The sequence below is a fragment of the Salminus brasiliensis genome, chromosome 21 (genome assembly GCF_030463535.1).
Source record: "Salminus brasiliensis chromosome 21, fSalBra1.hap2, whole genome shotgun sequence".
NCBI lineage: Eukaryota > Metazoa > Chordata > Actinopteri > Characiformes > Bryconidae > Salminus > Salminus brasiliensis.
The window spans coordinates 1,148,320-1,166,786 of NC_132898.1; the positions used below are offsets into that span (position 1 = coordinate 1,148,320).

Genomic DNA, 18,467 nt, shown 5'->3' on the forward strand with positions numbered 1-18,467 from the left:
ATTAATTGTTATTTAAATAAATAAATAAATACATATATAAAAAGTAAATGTCATAGCGATCTATTATTTCCATGTTTTTTGTGATTATATTAATTATTAAATATATTAATTATGTGCTATTTGTGAAAACAGTGTTTGTGACTGGAGGGAGGGGCCAAGGTTTCGTTTTTGGGTTTACGTTAAATATTATTATTATATTAATATTAATTATTATTGTTGTCGTTATTAATAATAATAATAATAATAATTTTGATGGTGATAGTGAGTGAGTGCAGTAGGGAGCTAGGCAGCAGGCTCGGTATTGAGACAGACCCGGAATGTAACAGGACTCAGGGAGGCGCGCTACACACGTGAACGCGCCCTCATCCGCCGCGTGCCCGACAAGTACACGGAGCGTGCGCGCTCCCGCTGCTCAGCGACAAGATGGCGGCGGCCGCCGGATCAGGTAAACCAACTTAGAACCGAAACGGTGTTTAATCTGGACGGATCCCAGCCGAACCGGAGCCGAACCGGAGCCGTGCGGGGAGTTTACACGCCTCTCTGACTGCCGGTGTTCCGCCGGGCGGCTCCGCGCGCGGTTCTCCACCGCGTTAGCACAGCTGTGGGCGGGAGGCGGCGGGTCTGCGCGCGAGCTTAGTATCAGTGTTTTGCAGCCGTGTCGCGCGAGGCTAACCCGGTTCCGTCCAGCCGGCCGGTTTCACACTTTAATCGGTGTAAATGAGGTGGATTAGAGGAGGAGGAGGAGGAGGAGGAGGAGGGTGGAGGGTGGTGGTGGTGGTGGTGGTGAACGCGCTCGCGGACTGAAGCAGCTGCAGCGTCATGACGCGGAAAGAGCTGGAACCTTCTCGGAAACAGCAGCACACCTGCGCGCGCCCGCGCCCAGATCAATACATTAGGGCCAGCTGTTTTGATTCCAGTGATTTTATTAATATCGGGATTCATGAATGTACCAATAATCCTGTTCTGTAATCAGCAGCGCGAGCTGGATTGTGTGATTGCAGGAGTTGCATGACTCGAGCTGATCGATCGATCGATCAATCGATTGATCGATTGATATGCAGGTACATAGATACATTGACTGGCTGATTGATATGTAGAGAGGCAATCAGATGATACTGGTTGATTGGCACATTAATTAATACACAGGTAGATACATTGATCTGCTGTGTAATGATAGATTGATTGATTGATTGATTGATTGGCGTATACATTAATAGACTGATGTATAAAGGGAAAACTAGGTGCATTGGTGGAGATATCGTCAGATAGATATACAGCTGGGTAGTTTGTGTTGGCTGATGGGTATATAAATCTATATATTGATTAACTGATTGACAGATCTACAGGTAGATTGGTGTATAGAGGAACGCAGGTGTAAAGCTGAGTGTACACCCTGCACTAGTGTAGTCACTGTAATACACCTGTTCATAGAGCGGATCTGCACGGTTCCATTCACATGCAGGCAATAACAGTGAGGCTGTGGGTGAAGCTGAAGTTAATGTGTATTATAATATATGATGGACAAGATCAGGATGTTATAGGAGCCACATAGGAGGCTGATATGGGCTGGCGGGAGAAGCCGGGTGTAAAACTGCTCTAAAATATCTGCATTTTATTACTTTTGCTGAATTTGAAACCTTCACTATCTCATATATTGTCATTTTTAATAATGCTGATCCAGGTGGGGTTAGTCCCGATTTCATTCACTCATAAATCTGTTAAATCCCCTAATAACTATCAATTCAATTCAGTTTAATGTCAGTGCATGTGTCATATATATATGTGTGTGTGTGTGTGTGTATATATATAATTAGGGAGAGAGAGAAAGAGCATGCATCATTTCTATGTGGAGGTTCTATTGATATTGATATGCTGAGGTGAGCTGCTGCAGAGTCATTTGGCAGGCGGTCCACAGCGCATGCAGATGTGCCCCTCTGAGCGATGCTGCAGGGCTGCTAAACCAAACCCCCAAACGCTGTTTCTGTTGACCCTCAATTATCCTACTGCTCAAATTCTCTCCATATCTCAGAGTGTGAGCTGAGCTCATTCAGAGGGGGGGGTCTTCTGTCCAAACCCACCAGTGCAGCTACACGAGTCTTCTGAGTTTTATATGGAATGATGATGATGATGATGATGATGATGAAGGTAAAATAGTGAATAGAGAATCTCCACTAATGCAGTTCTCTTTAGGGACTACTTTCTGTAGCTGCACTACACCCTGCAGCATGCATCCCTCCACCATTTTAATGATCTGGTTCTAAAAGCAGGTTCTAGAGCCGAGCTCTTCTCAGAACTCTGGTAGAACCGTGTCTCAGGCATCAGGCAGCGTCTTCATCACCATTAGGTGAAGAACTTTCTGTGAGGAGCTTTTATTATTAGAGCTTCAGACGTCTGCTTCCCTTCACCTCCACTGTAGAACACCAGCTCTGACTGGGGGAGATTATCTAGAACCAAGTGTGTCATCTCTGTCACGTTATCTAGAACCAAGTGCGTCATCTCTGCAGTAAACTCTGAAGCTGGGGTTTCTCTTTACCAGTCTGGGATCTTCAGTTTCAGCTCTCCTCGTTCTTCTCTTTTCAGGCGTTAAAGTTCCTCGCAACTTCCGGCTGTTGGAAGAGCTGGAAGAAGGCCAGAAAGGCGTTGGTGATGGAACAGTGAGTTGGGGTCTGGAGGACGATGAGGACATGACACTCACACGCTGGAGAGGCATGATCATCGGCCCTCCCAGAGTGAGTGTCATCTGTGTGATACGTTGAGGAAAAGCCTGTTTTTCTCTTCCAGATATAAGTGTGTTGACTTTTACAGAAAACTGCCATATCAATAACTTATATAGTCTCTAATTACTAATATTGTAATCATTACCAGTCTAATATTAGTGTATAAATAAAGAGCCAAACCCCAGGTTAAATCAAACCGATATAAAAGAAAAGTATGCCAATTATATTTATTATAATTATTATTATTATTATTATTATTATTGTTGTTGTTGTTGTTATTAACCCCTTGGATCCTGTATGTAAGCACAGACTTTGTCACTCCCTTAATGTCATTATTGTCTTAATGTGAGTTTCCCAGACCCCAAAATAGAACCCTGTGGGACGCCAGAAGATACGATAATCCTAACGGTTACCACATAATAAGCAGTACTTTCTGCTTTAGGGCTTATAACTGGGTAATAAAGCTTGGAGTCTAGAGAAGCTTGGAGTCTTATCAGTATAATAAAGGAAGGAGAGTGGGAAGAAAAAACAAAGAGAGGGTATAAAATCAGAACTACTGAAATAATACCAATAATAACTCAAAATACCAGTTTAAGGTTTTAATATACAGCGTTTTATATTTGAATATATTTAAACTAATGATTCAACTTCACGCGTTTTTAAGTGTTAAAATTGCACTACAATCGGAAAGCTCCAGCAGTCAACACAGTGCAGATCAAACATGTCAATCACAGCAGTGATGGTGTTTTGAAAGGAAGTGGTTAAAGTTGGCGTTGTTGCCAACACTGACTTTTGGGCAGCGTCAGCATTAGCAACATTAACTTTATGCAAATGATGCAAGGCTGTAAGAACCAAGTAGGAATTCAGAACAGCACACTTACATAATCTACTCTCAAGTACGGCCCTGTATATAAGTCCATAGATTGTCACTCTCAACATAACTGTCATAATTAACTATCAATCTGTAGTTTCTGCATTAGGGGTTAATAACTTAATTGGGTTAAGACAATAATGCAAGACTGTAGGAACTAAGTATGAATTCAGAACTTAACCCTTAACCTAGTTTAGGGTTAAATAAAAGCTGAAACTAAAATCCTGTCACATTTACATGATCTTCTGTACGCCTCCAGACAATCTACGAGAACAGGATGTACAGCCTGAGAGTGGAATGTGGACCCAAGTACCCTGAGACGCCTCCTTTCGTACGATTTGTGACCAAGATCAACTTGAATGGTGTGCATAACTCAAATGGTGTGGTAAGTACAGTTCCAGCTCTTTAATTGAGTTAGATTGAGATACAGTACCATACTTTCACTATAGTACAGTTCCAGCTCTTTAATTGAGTTAGATTGAGATACAGTACCATCCTTTCACTATAGTACAGTTTCAGCTCTTTAATTGAGTTAGATTGGGGTACAGTACCATACTTTCACTATAGTACAGTTTCAGCTCTTTAATTGAGTTAGATTGGGGTACAGTACCATACTTTCACTATAGTACAGTTTCAGCTCTTTAATTGAGTTAGATTGGGGTACAGTACCATACTTTCACTATAGTACAGTTTCAGCTCTTTAATTGAGTTAGATTGGGGTACAGTACCATACTTTCACTATAGTACAGTTTCAGCTCTTTAATTGAGTTAGATTGGGATACGGTACCATACTTTCACTATAGTACAGTTTCAGCTCTTTAATTGAGTTAGATTGGGATACGGTACCATACTTTCACTATAGTACAGTTCCAGCTCTTTAATTGAGTTAGATTGGGATACGGTACCATACTTTCACTATAGTACAGTTCCAGCTCTTTAATTGAGTTAGATTGGGACACGGTACCATACTTTCACTATAGTACAGTTCCAGCTCTTTAATTGAGTTAGATTGAGATACGGTACCATACTTTCACTATAGTACAGTTTCAGCTCTTTAATTGAGTTAGATTGGGATACAGTACCATACTTTCACTATAGTACAGTTTCAGCTCTTTAATTGAGTTAGATTGGGATACAGTACCATACTTTCACTATAGTACAGTTTCAGCTCTTTAATTGAGTTAGATTGAGATACAGTACCATACTTTCACTATAGTACAGTTTCAGCTCTTTAATTGAGTTAGATTGAGATACAGTACCATACTTTCACTATAGTACAGTTTCAGCTCTTTAATTGAGTTAGATTGAGATACAGTGCCATACTTTCACTATAGTACAGTTTCAGCTCTTTTAATTGAGTTAGATTGGGATACAGTACCATACTTTCACTATAGTACAGTTTCAGCTCTTTAATTGAGTTAGATTGGGATACAGTACCATACTTTCACTATAGTACAGTTTCAGCTCTTTAATTGAGTTAGATTGGGATACAGTACCATACTTTCACTATAGTACAGCTTCAGCTCTTTAATTGAGTTAGATTGAGATACTAATGTAACTGGTTGTGTCCCTCCAGGTTGACATGCGGGCGGTGTCCTCTCTGGCCAAGTGGCAGAACTCCTACAGCATCCGCGTGGTCCTGCAGGAGCTGCGGCGACTCATGATGTGCAAGGAGAACATGAAACTGCCCCAGCCCCCGGAGGGACAGATCTACAGCAACTGAACGCTGAGACGACTCCTTCACCTCCCTCCCTCCCTCTTATCCCTCCATTCTCTTCCATTCAAAACGAATACACGCACACACTCACATAGTCACATACACACGAGCACCTGATACATATAAGTACATTTTCAGCAGCATATTCCTGTTCTTTTCCAAGACTCTTGAAAAGTCCTTCTCAGCCCCTTCTCTTATATACCAGGCCCCCCCCCCCTTTCGCCGCAACAGCCAATGAGCACTCCCCTCTCCGGGAGCTCCCATTGCACAGAAAATGTGGATGCAGGGGCGCGTGCGCACGCCCCTCAGGCAGCCATGCAGACCAGACGATACGATACAGAAAACTGTACATCTTAATAATCTTCTTTTTTAAAGTCTTTATTTGTTATACATGCAGATTGTACAAATAACATAAATGATCTTATTGAGTGTACGTCTCTGTGTGCTGTGTTCTTCAAGCGCTCGGCTTCAGCTAAGAAAATACGCCAGCCAGGTGCGATGTGAGGCTGTTTATCTGATGTCTGCGGTATAAAAACGTTGTTAAGGTCTGAATGAAGGTGCAGAACAGAATGTTAAAAAAATAGCAGTTCAGGAGATCCTGCTTTTGTTGGAGTGACTGTCTCTACTGTCCAGGGAAGAAGAATTTTTCTAGATGTTGGAGGAACATTGTTGTGAGGATTTGATTGCATTCAGCATCCAAGTGAGTGTTGGATAATGATCATCACTACCACACCTCATCCCAAAAGTACTGGATGGAGCTCCACCACCATCAATCCAGAGAACACAGTTCCTCCACTGCTCCACAGCTCCTCAATGCTGGGGGGCTTTACACCCCTCTACTAGCCCAAGCCTGGCATTAGACAGCATGGAGCCAATAGGATCATACTGAGTCCTATTCTATTGGCAGTACTTCTCTACATGGACTAGACAAGCTTTGTGTGTCAGCAATGGGTGCCACTTTAAGTAGCAGAATGCATTCGATAGAAAGGGTGTCCACAAACATTTGGACGTGTTGTGTATCTCAGACCTAGAGGCCTTCTGCAAAGATTTCAACTACAGGAACTGAAACACTTCAGCTACAAAAGGTGGCCAAAGGGGGCGTTACAGGCCCCACTTTGCTTACGACTGAATTTGCGAGTCAATGGTTCCACATACAAATCAGTGCTGCAGTGTCTGTCTGCTGGGTCATGGCCAAAACTGTCGGCCACAGTTGAAGCTTCCTGTGTAGCTCATCTTCTTCATCACCCTCATCCTCATATAGCTGTAAGTCTCTCCCCTGTTTCTCCATGTTGTGGTTAAAAACATGCAGTGTCACATGTTGACACACTGCTGTATTCAGTCATGCCATGCGGCCTGGCGGTGACGTAGGGCTGCAGGTCTGTAGGACATTTCAGTACAGTGAGGGCTTCTTTAGACGGAAACACCTTGCTCAAGAGAGACGCCAACAGAGCTCAGTCAGGCTGGTTGGAGCTGACAGCAAGGCTACAGTAACTCAGAAAACCACCGTACAGCTGTGGAGAGCAGAACATCATCTCAGAATGCACAGTATCTCCAACCTTGAGGAGGATGAGGATGAGCGACAACAGCAGAAGACCACGTCAGGTTCCACTACTGTCAGCCAAGAACAGAAGGCGGAGGCTGCAGTGGCTCAGCACAGGCCTCCCTAATAAACTCCCTCATTAGATGTTGCAGGATGTAAATATGTGTGGGAGTGATGGCAACATTAATTTGATCTAGTTAGAAGCGTCACATAGCATACAGTCATATATTCCGTTTTGTTGTTATTTTTTTTAGAATGTAGTTGATTATTTAAAAGTCATCTAAATGGTGGAGCAAGCATCACACTGAACACTCTCTCTCTCTCTCTAGTAGATATGACAATGCAAATGTTTTGGAGAGAAAAAAATTACAGTTCAGTTCAGTACATGTTTTCCTCGTTTGGTTGTTTGTTTTTACAATTTGCAAACGTGCATATTTAATTAGTGTGATTTTTTTTTAATTAAATGCATTTCTGTAATTTTATATGAGAATATCAATGTGCAAAGATTTTAAAGGTTTTATGACAAATATAGAAATATATAAATAAATTAAGTAAGTTAAGTAAGTAAGAATAAAGTATCTAAATTTATTCTGCTAAACTAACTGTGAATATATTAATATGCAAATATTGGATTAATATAAATACATGCAAATAAATAAAAACTGCAAAAACTAAAACTAGTAATTATTAATAAAATCTTTGCAGGCATTAGCTCACATTTTCACGCTGTTCGGTCCGCGCATGCGCAGCCTTTAGCCCAGTTCAGCCCTGGCCGCTCTCTCTCCGGCGGCTGAGCTCCGGCTGCTCCGAGTGCCATATTGTCTCCCAGACCGAGAAATAGCCCGTTTCTACAGCCGAGAAAAGGAGGAGACTGCCGCCGCTCCTGCGAGGAAGACCGTTCAGCTGCCTAATTTCACCAGGCAGGTAAAGACGGCGGAGTTTATGTCAGTATTTCAGCGGATAAACTCGGAGCCGGAGAGCCGGCTGCTGCTAGCTACCGGCTACTGTTAGCTACCGGCTAAGCTAAGCTAAGCTAACGTAGCGCTGCCTGTTCAACTAACCAGTGGCGGCGAGGAGGCTAACAGGCTAACATAGGCTAATACCTTACAGTTCTGTCGTGTTTATGAACCAGTTCCAGGGTGGATATATTCATAAATACATTTAATAAGAGCTGATTATATTGGGGAGATATTAATCTAACACGGTAATTAATATGAGCTAAAATAAGAGCTGGACCCGGGCTCTGTCTGTGTGTGTGGATTAGCTAGCTAGCTAGTGTGCTAGTGTAGATAGCCAGCTAGCTAGTTCTCACTGCTCGGGTCCAAACAGCTGGTCAGGACATTTGGTCAGCCTTTAAACCCCAGTAATGTCCGCGTAGGACATTATCTATAATCTTAATTAAATTAATTTATTAATTTCTACGTACATATTCAGATGGCTGGATCCGAGGTCTGTGTTTATAGCTCACGTATTTTCTTCATCCTAGCTAATTAAATCCAGACCCCTGTAGAGCTGAGCTCCAGTATCCGACTATTTTAGGCTTTATTTGACTCGGCAGCCCATAAAGACCAGCAGAGAGAGCTTCTGCCTGGCCTAAACCAGCCCCGTTTTCCGAGCCGTGCCAGAAGTAACCCTGACCCCCCGGTTCCGCTCTGGGTTCACCCCAAACCCGCAGCTAGAGACACCCTCACACAAGTATTGGGACACCTACCCATTCATCATTTCTCCCTAAATCAAAAGTAGTAAAATATCCTGTCCTGCTTTGTTGGAGTAACGTAGTCTCAGTGAAAGCTTGCTACTAGATTGCTGTGAGGATTTGATTGCATTCAGGAACAAGAGAGTCAGTGAGGTCAAGATGTTGGATGATGATCACCACCCCACCTCACCTCATCACCCCCAACTCCACAACTCACCCCATCCAAAAGTGCTGGATGGAGCTCCACCACCACCATCCTTCCAGAGAGCACAGCTCCTCCACTGCTCCACAGCTCCTCAATGCTGGGGGGCTTTATTATACCCCTCTAGCCCACGCCTGGCATTAGGCAGAGAGTCCTATTCTACTGGCAGTACTTCTTCTCTACAGGGACTAGACCAGCTGTGTCAGCAATGGGTGCAGCTTAAAGCAGCTGAATGCCTTTATTAGAAGATTCATTGATTTAAATGAGCCCTTTAAAGCCATGTGTATGTGTAGATGACTAAATTTTGAGACCTGAAGTTTATAAAATATAATTTGTAATACATATAATGTATCATAAATAAAAAATTAAGTCACACACTTGGTATCTGCTTTCTGGTGGGTTATCTGTGCACCAGAAAAATACATAGATTTCAAAATTATTAAAATGTTATACACAAGCTATACACAGGTTTTAGTGTTATTTCAAAGGAATGTAGAAGACTACATTCCTGATATAGCAAATGTTACAAAATAATATAATAAACATATATGCAAACATTTAATTTCTTTATATACATATAAGTTGTTCATGCAGGAATTTGAAGTGTCTTAATTATGGTAAAATAATCTGTTATCCTGTCGTCGTCCCCCCCACAGCTTATCAGAGGAGCCACCTACACCTGTGGCCCCCTGTGGACAGCCTGTCCTCACCATTCACTGCTGCTTGTCTGGGTGATTCAGTCCTCTTCCTACCTCTGTCAAACTGTCGGACATGTCGGGACCTGTGCCGAGTCGGGCTCGTGTTTACACGGAAGTGAACACACACCGGCCCCGGGAATACTGGGATTATGAGTCCCATGTGGTCGAGTGGGGGTGCGTATCGTAAATGCTTTCAGTAACAGTAAAAAGGGGTGTTCGATGAAATCTGAATTTTATCAATATTGACTGATACTGAAATTCTAAATTTAAATTGGATGAACCCTTATTGTCTTCTGGAAGAGCAGGACGCTCAGCACTGATGTTGTAATTTATATTTATAATAATACTGTGTTTCCAATCCATCACAAATGGTTATAGATCGGTAGAATAAGCTGGTGTAAGTTGACATGGCAGAAATATTGGATATCTTCACCAGCTCACAATTCCCATATGGGAACCCCTATTGTGTAACTTTTGAAAAATTACTGTTGGGAATCGCATGATTATTTTTAATTATCCAAATATATTTATCAATTTATTTTTTGATAGAAATCAAGATGATTTCCAGCTGGTCCGGAAACTGGGGCGAGGAAAGTACAGCGAAGTGTTTGAGGCGATCAACATCACAAACAATGAGAAAGTGGTGGTGAAAATCCTCAAGGTGAGTGCAGTGTGGCCTGCTTGGTTATTAAGAGGTTCTGAAGAGGTCTGTTTGTGAATGTTGTGAATTCTTTCCATCAGCCTGTGAAGAAGAAGAAAATCAAGCGTGAGATAAAGATCCTTGAGAACCTGAGAGGAGGCCCCAATATCATCTCCCTTATAGATATTGTCAAAGATCCAGTGGTGAGTCGACCAAGTATTTGGCCCTTACGTGTGCAGGCTGCTAGAAGATGATGAGGATGATTTAGTACGGATTTATTACTGTAACCAGTGAAGGCTTTAATTCCTCTGAATGTCCTCTGAACTCTTGCTTATATGGTCTGTTTAATGTTTTCTGCAGTCCCGAACACCTGCCTTGGTTTTTGAACATGTGAACAACACCGACTTTAAGGTAAACGCATCAGAATGCTTCAACTTTTAAACCTCAGTTGTGCTGCACAGTTCAAATGTTAGATTTTTAATACACTGCTGTGGCGGCTTAGTTTCTTGCATTTTTTATAATAACGTTGAAATGTGCTTTATGTTATTAGGTTAATGATTACATTTACATTTTTAGTTCATTTAGAGCATTTAGCATTAAACACTATAGGATCACAGGCCAAAATAGGACTAATTATTAAAATAAGTGTTTTATTGAAGGCTGATTTTATTGTATTATTTGTTTTCCCCTTTTCAGCAATTGTATCAGACGCTGACAGATTACGACATTCGATTCTACATGTATGAAATCCTGAAGGTAAACTGTTTATTTTCCTGTAGATCGGATCTGCACTGATGAGTCCCTACTTTAATCTTACTCACAGTTTAAAGTATCTCTAAATCTTTCTGTAGGCGCTTGATTACTGCCACAGCATGGGCATTATGCACCGGGACGTGAAGCCGCACAACGTCATGATCGATCATGAACACAGGAAGGTATCCGCAAAGATGAACATTTATTATTAACTCTGTTCTTCTTGTGTTTGACCAGAAAGTGAGCGGTTATGATCGTCCTGCTTTCACTGAGCATGTTTTAACCTTCTGTTTTCTCAGCTGCGTCTCATTGATTGGGGTCTTGCTGAGTTTTACCACCCAGGGCAGGAGTACAACGTCAGGGTGGCTTCTCGCTACTTCAAGGGACCAGAGCTTCTGGTCGATTATCAGGTCTGTTTTGAGCATGGCAGTACTGCACACTAGGGATGAGTCGTAGGGGGGAAATAAGGGCAAGAAAAAGATTTTAGGAAAAAACTAAGATCACATAAGTTAAACTGCGTCCAAAAGTTTGTGGACACCGGTTCTCCAGCGTTTCTTCTGAAATCAAGGTATGACTTGAGAGTTTGCCTCCTTTTTCTGGACTAACAGCCTCGACTCTTCTGGTAAGGCACTACACTAGATGTAGATGGAACATTGCAATAAGGATTTGATTGCATATAATCAGCCATACAAGGGGTTTTGCCTTGAGTGATGGGTTCTAGATCACAAACCCCCCTCTTAATTCCTCCCAGTGCTTTTGAATATCTTGCATTTGGGCTTTATGCTAATCTAGCTCATAGCTTCAGAGCGTCCTATTCTTAACACAAGCTGTGTCTGCTTGTTCAGCCTTCAGAAGGGATCTCTATATACATACATACACACACACGCTATATGCTCAAAAGTATGCAAAGGTTGACGGTCACGCTGAACATGCTGTGTTTCAACATTACAGATGTATGACTACAGTCTGGACATGTGGAGTCTTGGCTGCATGCTGGCCAGCATGATCTTTAGGAAGGAGCCCTTCTTCCATGGTCATGATAACTATGACCAGGCAAGTATCTAGAAGACCATAAAACTGTTAACACTAAATGGAAATTTACTCAGTGCTGCAGTGGGATGTTGAGTGTTTAAATTGCCACCCTGTACACCTCTCTCTGTAGTTGGTCAGAATAGCCAAAGTCCTTGGAACTGAAGACCTCTATGATTACATCGACAAGTACAACATAGAACTTGAACCTCGTTTCAATGACATTCTGGGAAGGTTGGTTCCCTCATTAGTTTTAAGTCTTGATTTACTTCTGGTTTTGTTATATTAAAAAAATAATAATAAACAATTTGAAACATGAGCATGATCGTTAGTTTTGCAGGGTTTTGTTACTGTTTGACGTTTTTCTCTTCATCCTTCACTCCAGGCACTCCCGTAAGCGATGGGAGCGCTTCGTCCACAGCGAGAACCAGCACCTGGTTAGTCCTGAGGCCCTAGACTTTCTGGACAAGCTTCTGCGGTATGACCATCAGGCCAGACTGACTGCGCGGGAGGCCATGGAGCACCCTTACTTCTGTAAGTGATGCTACTCACCCACCCACCCACCTGCCTTTCTCCTATACCTATAACTAGCATTTTGTAGTAATCTTGAAGGATGTGTAAGGATCTGGAAAGCATAGGATGGATGTGTTAGATGTGTGACAGTTGTTCTATTACTCAATCAGTCCTGCCTGTGGCTCTGTATTTCTCACAATACTGATCAATACGTTTTGATTGGTAAACCGATTAATTAACCGATTAATTAAAAAGTGCTAGAATTGTGCTCAGCTCTAAAGCAGAAGCACACTGGTTTGTTTTGAATGATGTATTTTTTTTATTGTGCTCTTAATGAGCTGACAGAGCTGAGGGCCTCTCTTTATTTTGAAGATTCTGTTGTAAAGGACCAGTCTCGGATGGTAGGCTCCACTAACGTGCCTGCGCCTAACACTGCAGTGAGTGCCGCCAGTATGATCACAGGTGAGTTAACGTGTTTCTGAGACGACCTCTTTGGGAATCTAATGTTAGCCATAAAATAAAATGTATCTGGGGCCAGTAGAAAGTATGGATTCTTTAAAAAAAAAAAACAAAAAAAAAAAAACAAGGGAATTTCAGAAATTGCTGCTTTCAGCTTGTTACCGACCTCCTTATTGAGAGGATTTGCTTTGGAACAAAGTTGTTTACCTCAGAGAAAAATCCAGCTCAGATGACACGGTCTATGAGAGTGGCTCACACTTAGAACAGATGCAGCTGAACATGAATCCAGTAAAAAGGATTCTGAAGAAAGTAGTGAGATCTTGTGGGTGAGCTAGTCTGAAGAACAGAGCTCGGTTCCTCCAGGGTTCTCCTGGTTGCCCCCCAGTCCAGCCAGCACAGCGTGGAGGATGTGTTCACCTCCATCAGCAGCAGCAGCAGCAGCTCACCTGATTTACCATCATTAAGCCCTGATTTACCACCAAACCAGGTGTTGATCTGAGGAGAACTCTAAATAATACTAGACTCCATGAGAGAGGAGAACTTTGGAGATGTTCTAATGATGAACACAGTGATGGAGAACCACCACCACTTTCTGTAGAAATGATCATTCACCTCGTCTGCAGTACAATAAACACGTGATGTAGTCGCAATCATATTTTGATCTGTTTTTGTCAAGAAATGCAGCATAAAACAAGCAAAATGATCCACCAGAGGCATACGGCCTTTTCAGTAGCTAAAAATGACTCGAAACAAGTAAAAGAAGTCAATTAAAAAATAATAATTTGATTAATCCAATAATATCTTTCCACAATCTCAAAACACCTACCCCTCACCCTTACCGCTGACCAATCAGGTCAAGATCAGGAATTGGGCTTCCTTTATAAAGCGCTCCTCAGACTCACTAAAGCCTCCCTTTCTTCCAAACAGGGATCGCCGCACTTCCAGCCTCCACAGCCCTCGGCCCACTGGCGGGTTCTCCCGTCCTCTCAGCTGCCAACAACCTGAGTGCCCCCGTGCCGGCTGCTGCAGGCGCCCCTCAGTGATGCCGTTTTGTGCCTGCTTCCTCACCTCACCGCAGCCTGGGACCAGGTGATGAGTGATTGCCAGTTTGCCAGTTCACACCCACCATCTCCTGACTCAGTCCTGCGGAGACCTCTGGGACGGTGTTCTTAGAAAGGTGTCCCTTGATCACCCAACCCCTCTTCCCTCCTCCCCCCAAAAAACAACCCCACCCACCCTAATAATCGCTCACCTCGAGTTAAACAAACTCTTTACCTGTTTAACAGTTTACCTGACAACATGAACCGTTGGGACTACTTTGTGCGTGCCTGTGTGTGCGTGGGTGCGCGTATGTGCGTGATGATGCCTACAGGTAGTCTGTTCTTGTGGCAAAATGTGTGCTGGAGTGTAAGCGTGAGCCGTGAGACTTCGCTCGTTGTTCCAGAAGCGTTAGACACCCTAATAATAATAATGATGATGATGATACTGATGTTAAGCACATTTTCCCACCATGACCTACAGCAGCCAACCGACACGAGCACGCTTAGCTTTTACTTTTAAGAGAGAGAGAGAGAGAGAGCAGGATGGAGCGCTTTGGACCAAATGGAGGAGCAGACTGCGTCGTGACTTCACGTTCAGATGCATGCCGTGTGTAGAAGTGAAATAGCGCTGATGTGGGATCAGTTCCTGCTGTTAATATAACAGTTAGTAATATAGCAGGCAAAAACAACAGCACAAACTGATCCTAGATCAGCCTTTACACCCGCCTCTTCCACAAGTTCTGAACGTACTGGTGCTGTACCGCTGCAGTTCGCCTTGTATTTCACAGCACTCCATTTGTTCTCATGACCTTAACACACGCCACTATGTGTACATTTTGATACGGCAATCTCTTAACATCATCTTCATTTGTCGTGCTGGAAGGGGAAGTCCATTTAATATTAATATTCATATTAATATGGAGCGTTCACTGCGGAGATCCGTTTGATATTGCAGTATTGCAACATTTCTTTTCTGTTTCTTTTGTTTTCTAAAGAAATGGTTCTGCAGGACGTTCTCAGCTGATGCACCAGGTCGTTCTAGTTGGTTAAACTGCAGCTGCTTGAGGAAACGTAGAACCACGGGCCACAAGTTTTCTTTAGTTGTTTATGGAGAAAATGAATAGAAATATTAAACATTTTATCCCCCCCACCCACATAAATTAAAGCTTTTAATGTCCACACTGGTTTAAATTGGAGTTATGGAGGTGCATCATATCAGTGGGGGAGGTTTTTCTTTTGTTATTATTATTTATATATATATATACAGTTTAATTCAGAGCGAGAGTCACTCTGGAACATTACATCAGGTGGTGTAGTGTTAAAGAAGCTACAGGCGTAGGAAGCAATAGATTTTGTATTGTGGAAGAGTCCAGACGATCATGTGTGAGGCTTAGCTTGAGAGGCAGCACACTTATCGAGACATTCAGTATTTCTCTCTGCAGGTTTTCGTCCCCTTGGGAGTTCAGTAAGGTGTGCCCGCATCTGAAGTCATGCTGAAGTGTTTATTTTTAAGGTCTTTGGATGATCAGTTCAGGTTTTCTCAACATTCAGAAGAACAGTCCAGCGACGCTTTAGAGATTCACTCCGAGTTTGGCCCTAATTTGACGCCAATAATTCAATAAAAATACTACATATATACCACCAGGGCTGGGTGTCAGAGACGACATTATAATATAACAGCATGTAAAGACATTTTCACGATACCCAATATTTGTAATTTTGACTGCTATTCGAACACTTTCCCACATCGGCTACATTGATTGATTTATATTGACAACGTTCTGCATTTCATCCAGTGACATCAGACTAGTCACACACTTTCTAATGAAGCGTTTAATCCATGAGTGTTCCTTAAGCACTCACCGTATCCAACATATGCTCAGAACAGTATGCGGTCCATCCCAATGATGATGATCTTTATCACAGTACGTTAAAAAAAAGTGACTATTGTCCTATTGCTCACCCCTACTTCAGCATTACCAAATACTGGAGCTCCACCAAGCGAGATCCTACTGGCTTGGAGTATCTACTAACTAGTCCTTCTCAGAATCACCCTTAATAGTCCTAATCGATCAGTACACTCCTACAAGTCAAGGTCCTTCAAATGGATCTTTGAGCGAGCCCCACTGTTGGATCTGTAAAGAAGCCTGTTAGTGAGGTGAAGGAGAGTGAAGCTCCTTTTAACTTGCGTACTTCAAGTAAAGGTTCTTCAGACCTGTTAAACATGGTTCTTTATGGGACCAAAGGTGGTTCACCAGAAGAGCTACAGGAGCAAATGAACTGAAATCAGCTGCGGTGCTAGCGAGTTGTACAAACCTACTAAGCCGTGCCTCCATGGTTTACCAGCCTATTGCAAAGTCAGGCCCAAGCTTTGTTCTGATTGGCTGATCCTTTAAAGAGCCTCCCACTGGTGATCACTTTCGGGTCTCTACTGCACTACTCCGTGTGTTGCAGCCATGCTTCTGAACAATCCCCAGAAAACCCAGCCCTGGTTAACTGTAATCAGACTGATGGTGCTCTTATTGATGGGGTCTTGTCCCATTTAGGATTTAAGAAGTATATATTGATATGTTTATTGATAACCCCCCCCCCCACACACACACACACACACACACATTAATTAGTAAGTACTCTTGCATGTTGAATCCTGACTGGCAGGTGGTGAAAGTATCAGATTATTGTTTTTTGCCCCTGCAGAAATAAGGGGGAGTATTTGAGGCCTCATTTTATTAAAGGAATATCAGAACCGACAGCGTTTTGCTGCACAAAATTTCATTTAATAACATCTAACTGGACGTTCACGGTGCGTAAACTCCCAGCTCTCAATTCCAGATTAGTTGACTATGGTTTCCAAGTAGTTTAAGGTTCTGCACACTGTTCTGAGATCAGTCAATTAAACAACAGGAAGAGGAAATGATCTAAAGCCTAAATCCTCCGACGTGGCGAGTTGTGTGTTCTCTAAAGCTGCTCAGAGCTGCGTCCTAGGATTAGTCTGGTTCCACGCCCAGCTCACAGTGAAGGAGTAGAGCTTCTGTTTACCAGCGAAGTGATGCCACACGTCCACGGTTAGGGGGCCTAAAGAACTGGCTGCGTTCTCGTTGGGAGAAAAGGGCGGCAGGTTCTCTCCGTCCCACTGCTGAGCCACGTAGCAGCCGTTCAGGCCTCTGCAAGGTGCCTTGCGTTGAGAAACTTCTGCACCGCTGCTGATTGAACACGGGTAGATAATCAGTCTTCGTTATTCCACACACAACTGTCTCTAAACCGACCAGCAGAGACTGCAAAGAGGGTTCCCAACACGGTTCCACGGTTCCCAACAAACACCAGCGTTCTACTGGAGTGACTTTGTGTGGTGCGAATGCGGGGGGAACCATCTGAGGGCGGTGCGAATGCAGGGAGAACGCCTGAGGGTGGTGTGAATGTGGGGAGAACCATTGAGGGCGGTGCAAATGCAAGGAGAACACCTGAGGGGTGAAGCGTTCTAGAACAGTATGGATAAAGGTAATTTTGGGGGTTTTTTTAACTGAGTGATCTAGAATAGTATGATTGGGGGAACCGTTGTAGAACAGCAGAAGGAACAGTGCGAGTTAAAGGGTAAAATGGTCTAGAACAGTAAGGGTACAGGGGGGAACCTTCTAGAACAGTTAGAATGAAGGGGGATCTACAACAAAGCAGGGGGTATCTTTCAAGAGCAGTGGGAATGAGGGGTGCTCTTGCTGTTGGTGTTTGTTGGAAAACGTTGGGCCGGTGCTCTGGGCGGGAAATGCTTCATCTGCTAGCAGTAGCCCGAACCCGGTTCTCCACGTTGGCTTGGCTGGTTGGTCGGTTGGTCCGTCTCCTCCTCTGAGACTGTGGCCGGTGTTGCTTTGAGATCTCCGCACACTTCTGATGATGGCGGTTCAACGTTGTTCCACTCTTCCGTAGCAGGAAGGAGTTCTTTCTCGTCTCGACGTTCTGCAACAATTTCTTATTCTTTCTTTCTTTTTTTTTTCCATGACCGTCGCTCACCATGTGATCAGTTTCAGTTCCCTCTGTGGTGCGGCGTCACGCAGGTTTCCGATAGCTAAATATTTTTGCAGTTCGAGATCTGAATCTGAATCATGGATATTTTGTTTATTGCAGTTCTGACGTTCATCCCTACTGAATCTCTGTAAATGCATTTCCCCATCGCAAGCTGTTTCGACCTGATGGAACTCACTCGTCCTCCTGAAAATGAAAATACGAGTCTTAAACATGGTTGTACATATGTGTATGTCCTAATGTAGAGGAGTAGTATTTCAGGATATTTGTGTAAATAAACGTGTTTTATTTATCGCAAGTGTAAATCATTTTCTGTCCCTTACATTATTATTATTTTTATTTATTTATTTTTAAAGGTTTTCTGCTGAACTGAAGCATATGTCTCCCTAGATGATTGATGTGTGAGTCCTGGATTTATCCTTTGCCTAAATCAGAAGTTGTATCTGCCCTGTAATTGGATCAACTGATAAAACTGTCAGAACTGGACTAAAACGCTGCCACTATAATCTGAGGGTTGCAGATTTTAACCCAGGTCCTGCTGCTCGCCATCAGCAGCCGGAGTCAGAGTGAGCACA

General features: G+C 42.9%; 2 protein-coding genes across 4 annotated transcripts; both read left to right on the top strand.

Annotated features, from left to right (window-relative positions):
- Positions 1–366: 366 nt before the first annotated feature.
- ube2v1 (ubiquitin-conjugating enzyme E2 variant 1) lies at positions 367–5,738 on the top strand. The gene is made up of 4 exons (XM_072665697.1): positions 367–445; positions 2,581–2,729; positions 3,848–3,973; positions 5,165–5,738. Exons 1-4 carry the CDS (start codon positions 424–426, stop codon positions 5,309–5,311), a joined length of 444 nt encoding a protein of 147 aa, XP_072521798.1. The 5' UTR covers positions 367–423; the 3' UTR covers positions 5,312–5,738.
- Positions 5,739–7,611: 1,873 nt separating this feature from the next.
- On the top strand, positions 7,612–18,190 carry csnk2a4 (casein kinase 2, alpha 4 polypeptide). Of its 3 annotated transcripts, XR_011978155.1 has the most exons (14): positions 7,612–7,769; positions 9,400–9,615; positions 9,991–10,102; positions 10,183–10,284; positions 10,442–10,492; positions 10,778–10,837; positions 10,933–11,016; positions 11,134–11,244; positions 11,786–11,887; positions 11,997–12,097; positions 12,249–12,397; positions 12,749–12,838; positions 13,763–15,409; positions 15,465–18,190. XR_011978155.1 is itself a non-coding variant. In XM_072665659.1 (13 exons), the coding sequence occupies exons 2-13, from the start codon at positions 9,515–9,517 to the stop codon at positions 13,876–13,878; spliced, it is 1,179 nt and encodes a 392-aa protein (XP_072521760.1). In that variant the 5' UTR covers positions 7,612–7,769; positions 9,400–9,514; the 3' UTR covers positions 13,879–18,190. The 3 variants fall into 3 exon arrangements, 2 of the variants coding, with proteins under 2 accessions (XP_072521760.1, XP_072521761.1); XM_072665659.1 differs by having other exon boundaries at positions 13,763–18,190; XM_072665660.1 differs by having other exon boundaries at positions 7,612–7,765; positions 13,763–18,190.
- The last annotated feature ends 277 nt before the right edge of the window (positions 18,191–18,467 follow it).

Coding starts and splice junctions, on each gene's coding strand:
- ube2v1 (XM_072665697.1), top strand. CDS start 424: ATGGCGGCGGCCGCCGGATCAG. Junction 446..2,580: donor GGCGGCGGCCGCCGGATCAG/GTAAACCAACTT, acceptor TTCTCTTTTCAG/GCGTTAAAGTTCCTCGCAAC. Junction 3,974..5,164: donor TGCATAACTCAAATGGTGTG/GTAAGTACAGTT, acceptor GTGTCCCTCCAG/GTTGACATGCGGGCGGTGTC.
- csnk2a4 (XM_072665659.1), top strand. CDS start 9,515: ATGTCGGGACCTGTGCCGAGTCGGGCTCGTGTTTACACGGAAGTGAAC. Junction 11,888..11,996: donor GTCATGATAACTATGACCAG/GCAAGTATCTAG, acceptor CTCTCTCTGTAG/TTGGTCAGAATAGCCAAAGT. Junction 12,398..12,748: donor CATGGAGCACCCTTACTTCT/GTAAGTGATGCT, acceptor TTTATTTTGAAG/ATTCTGTTGTAAAGGACCAG.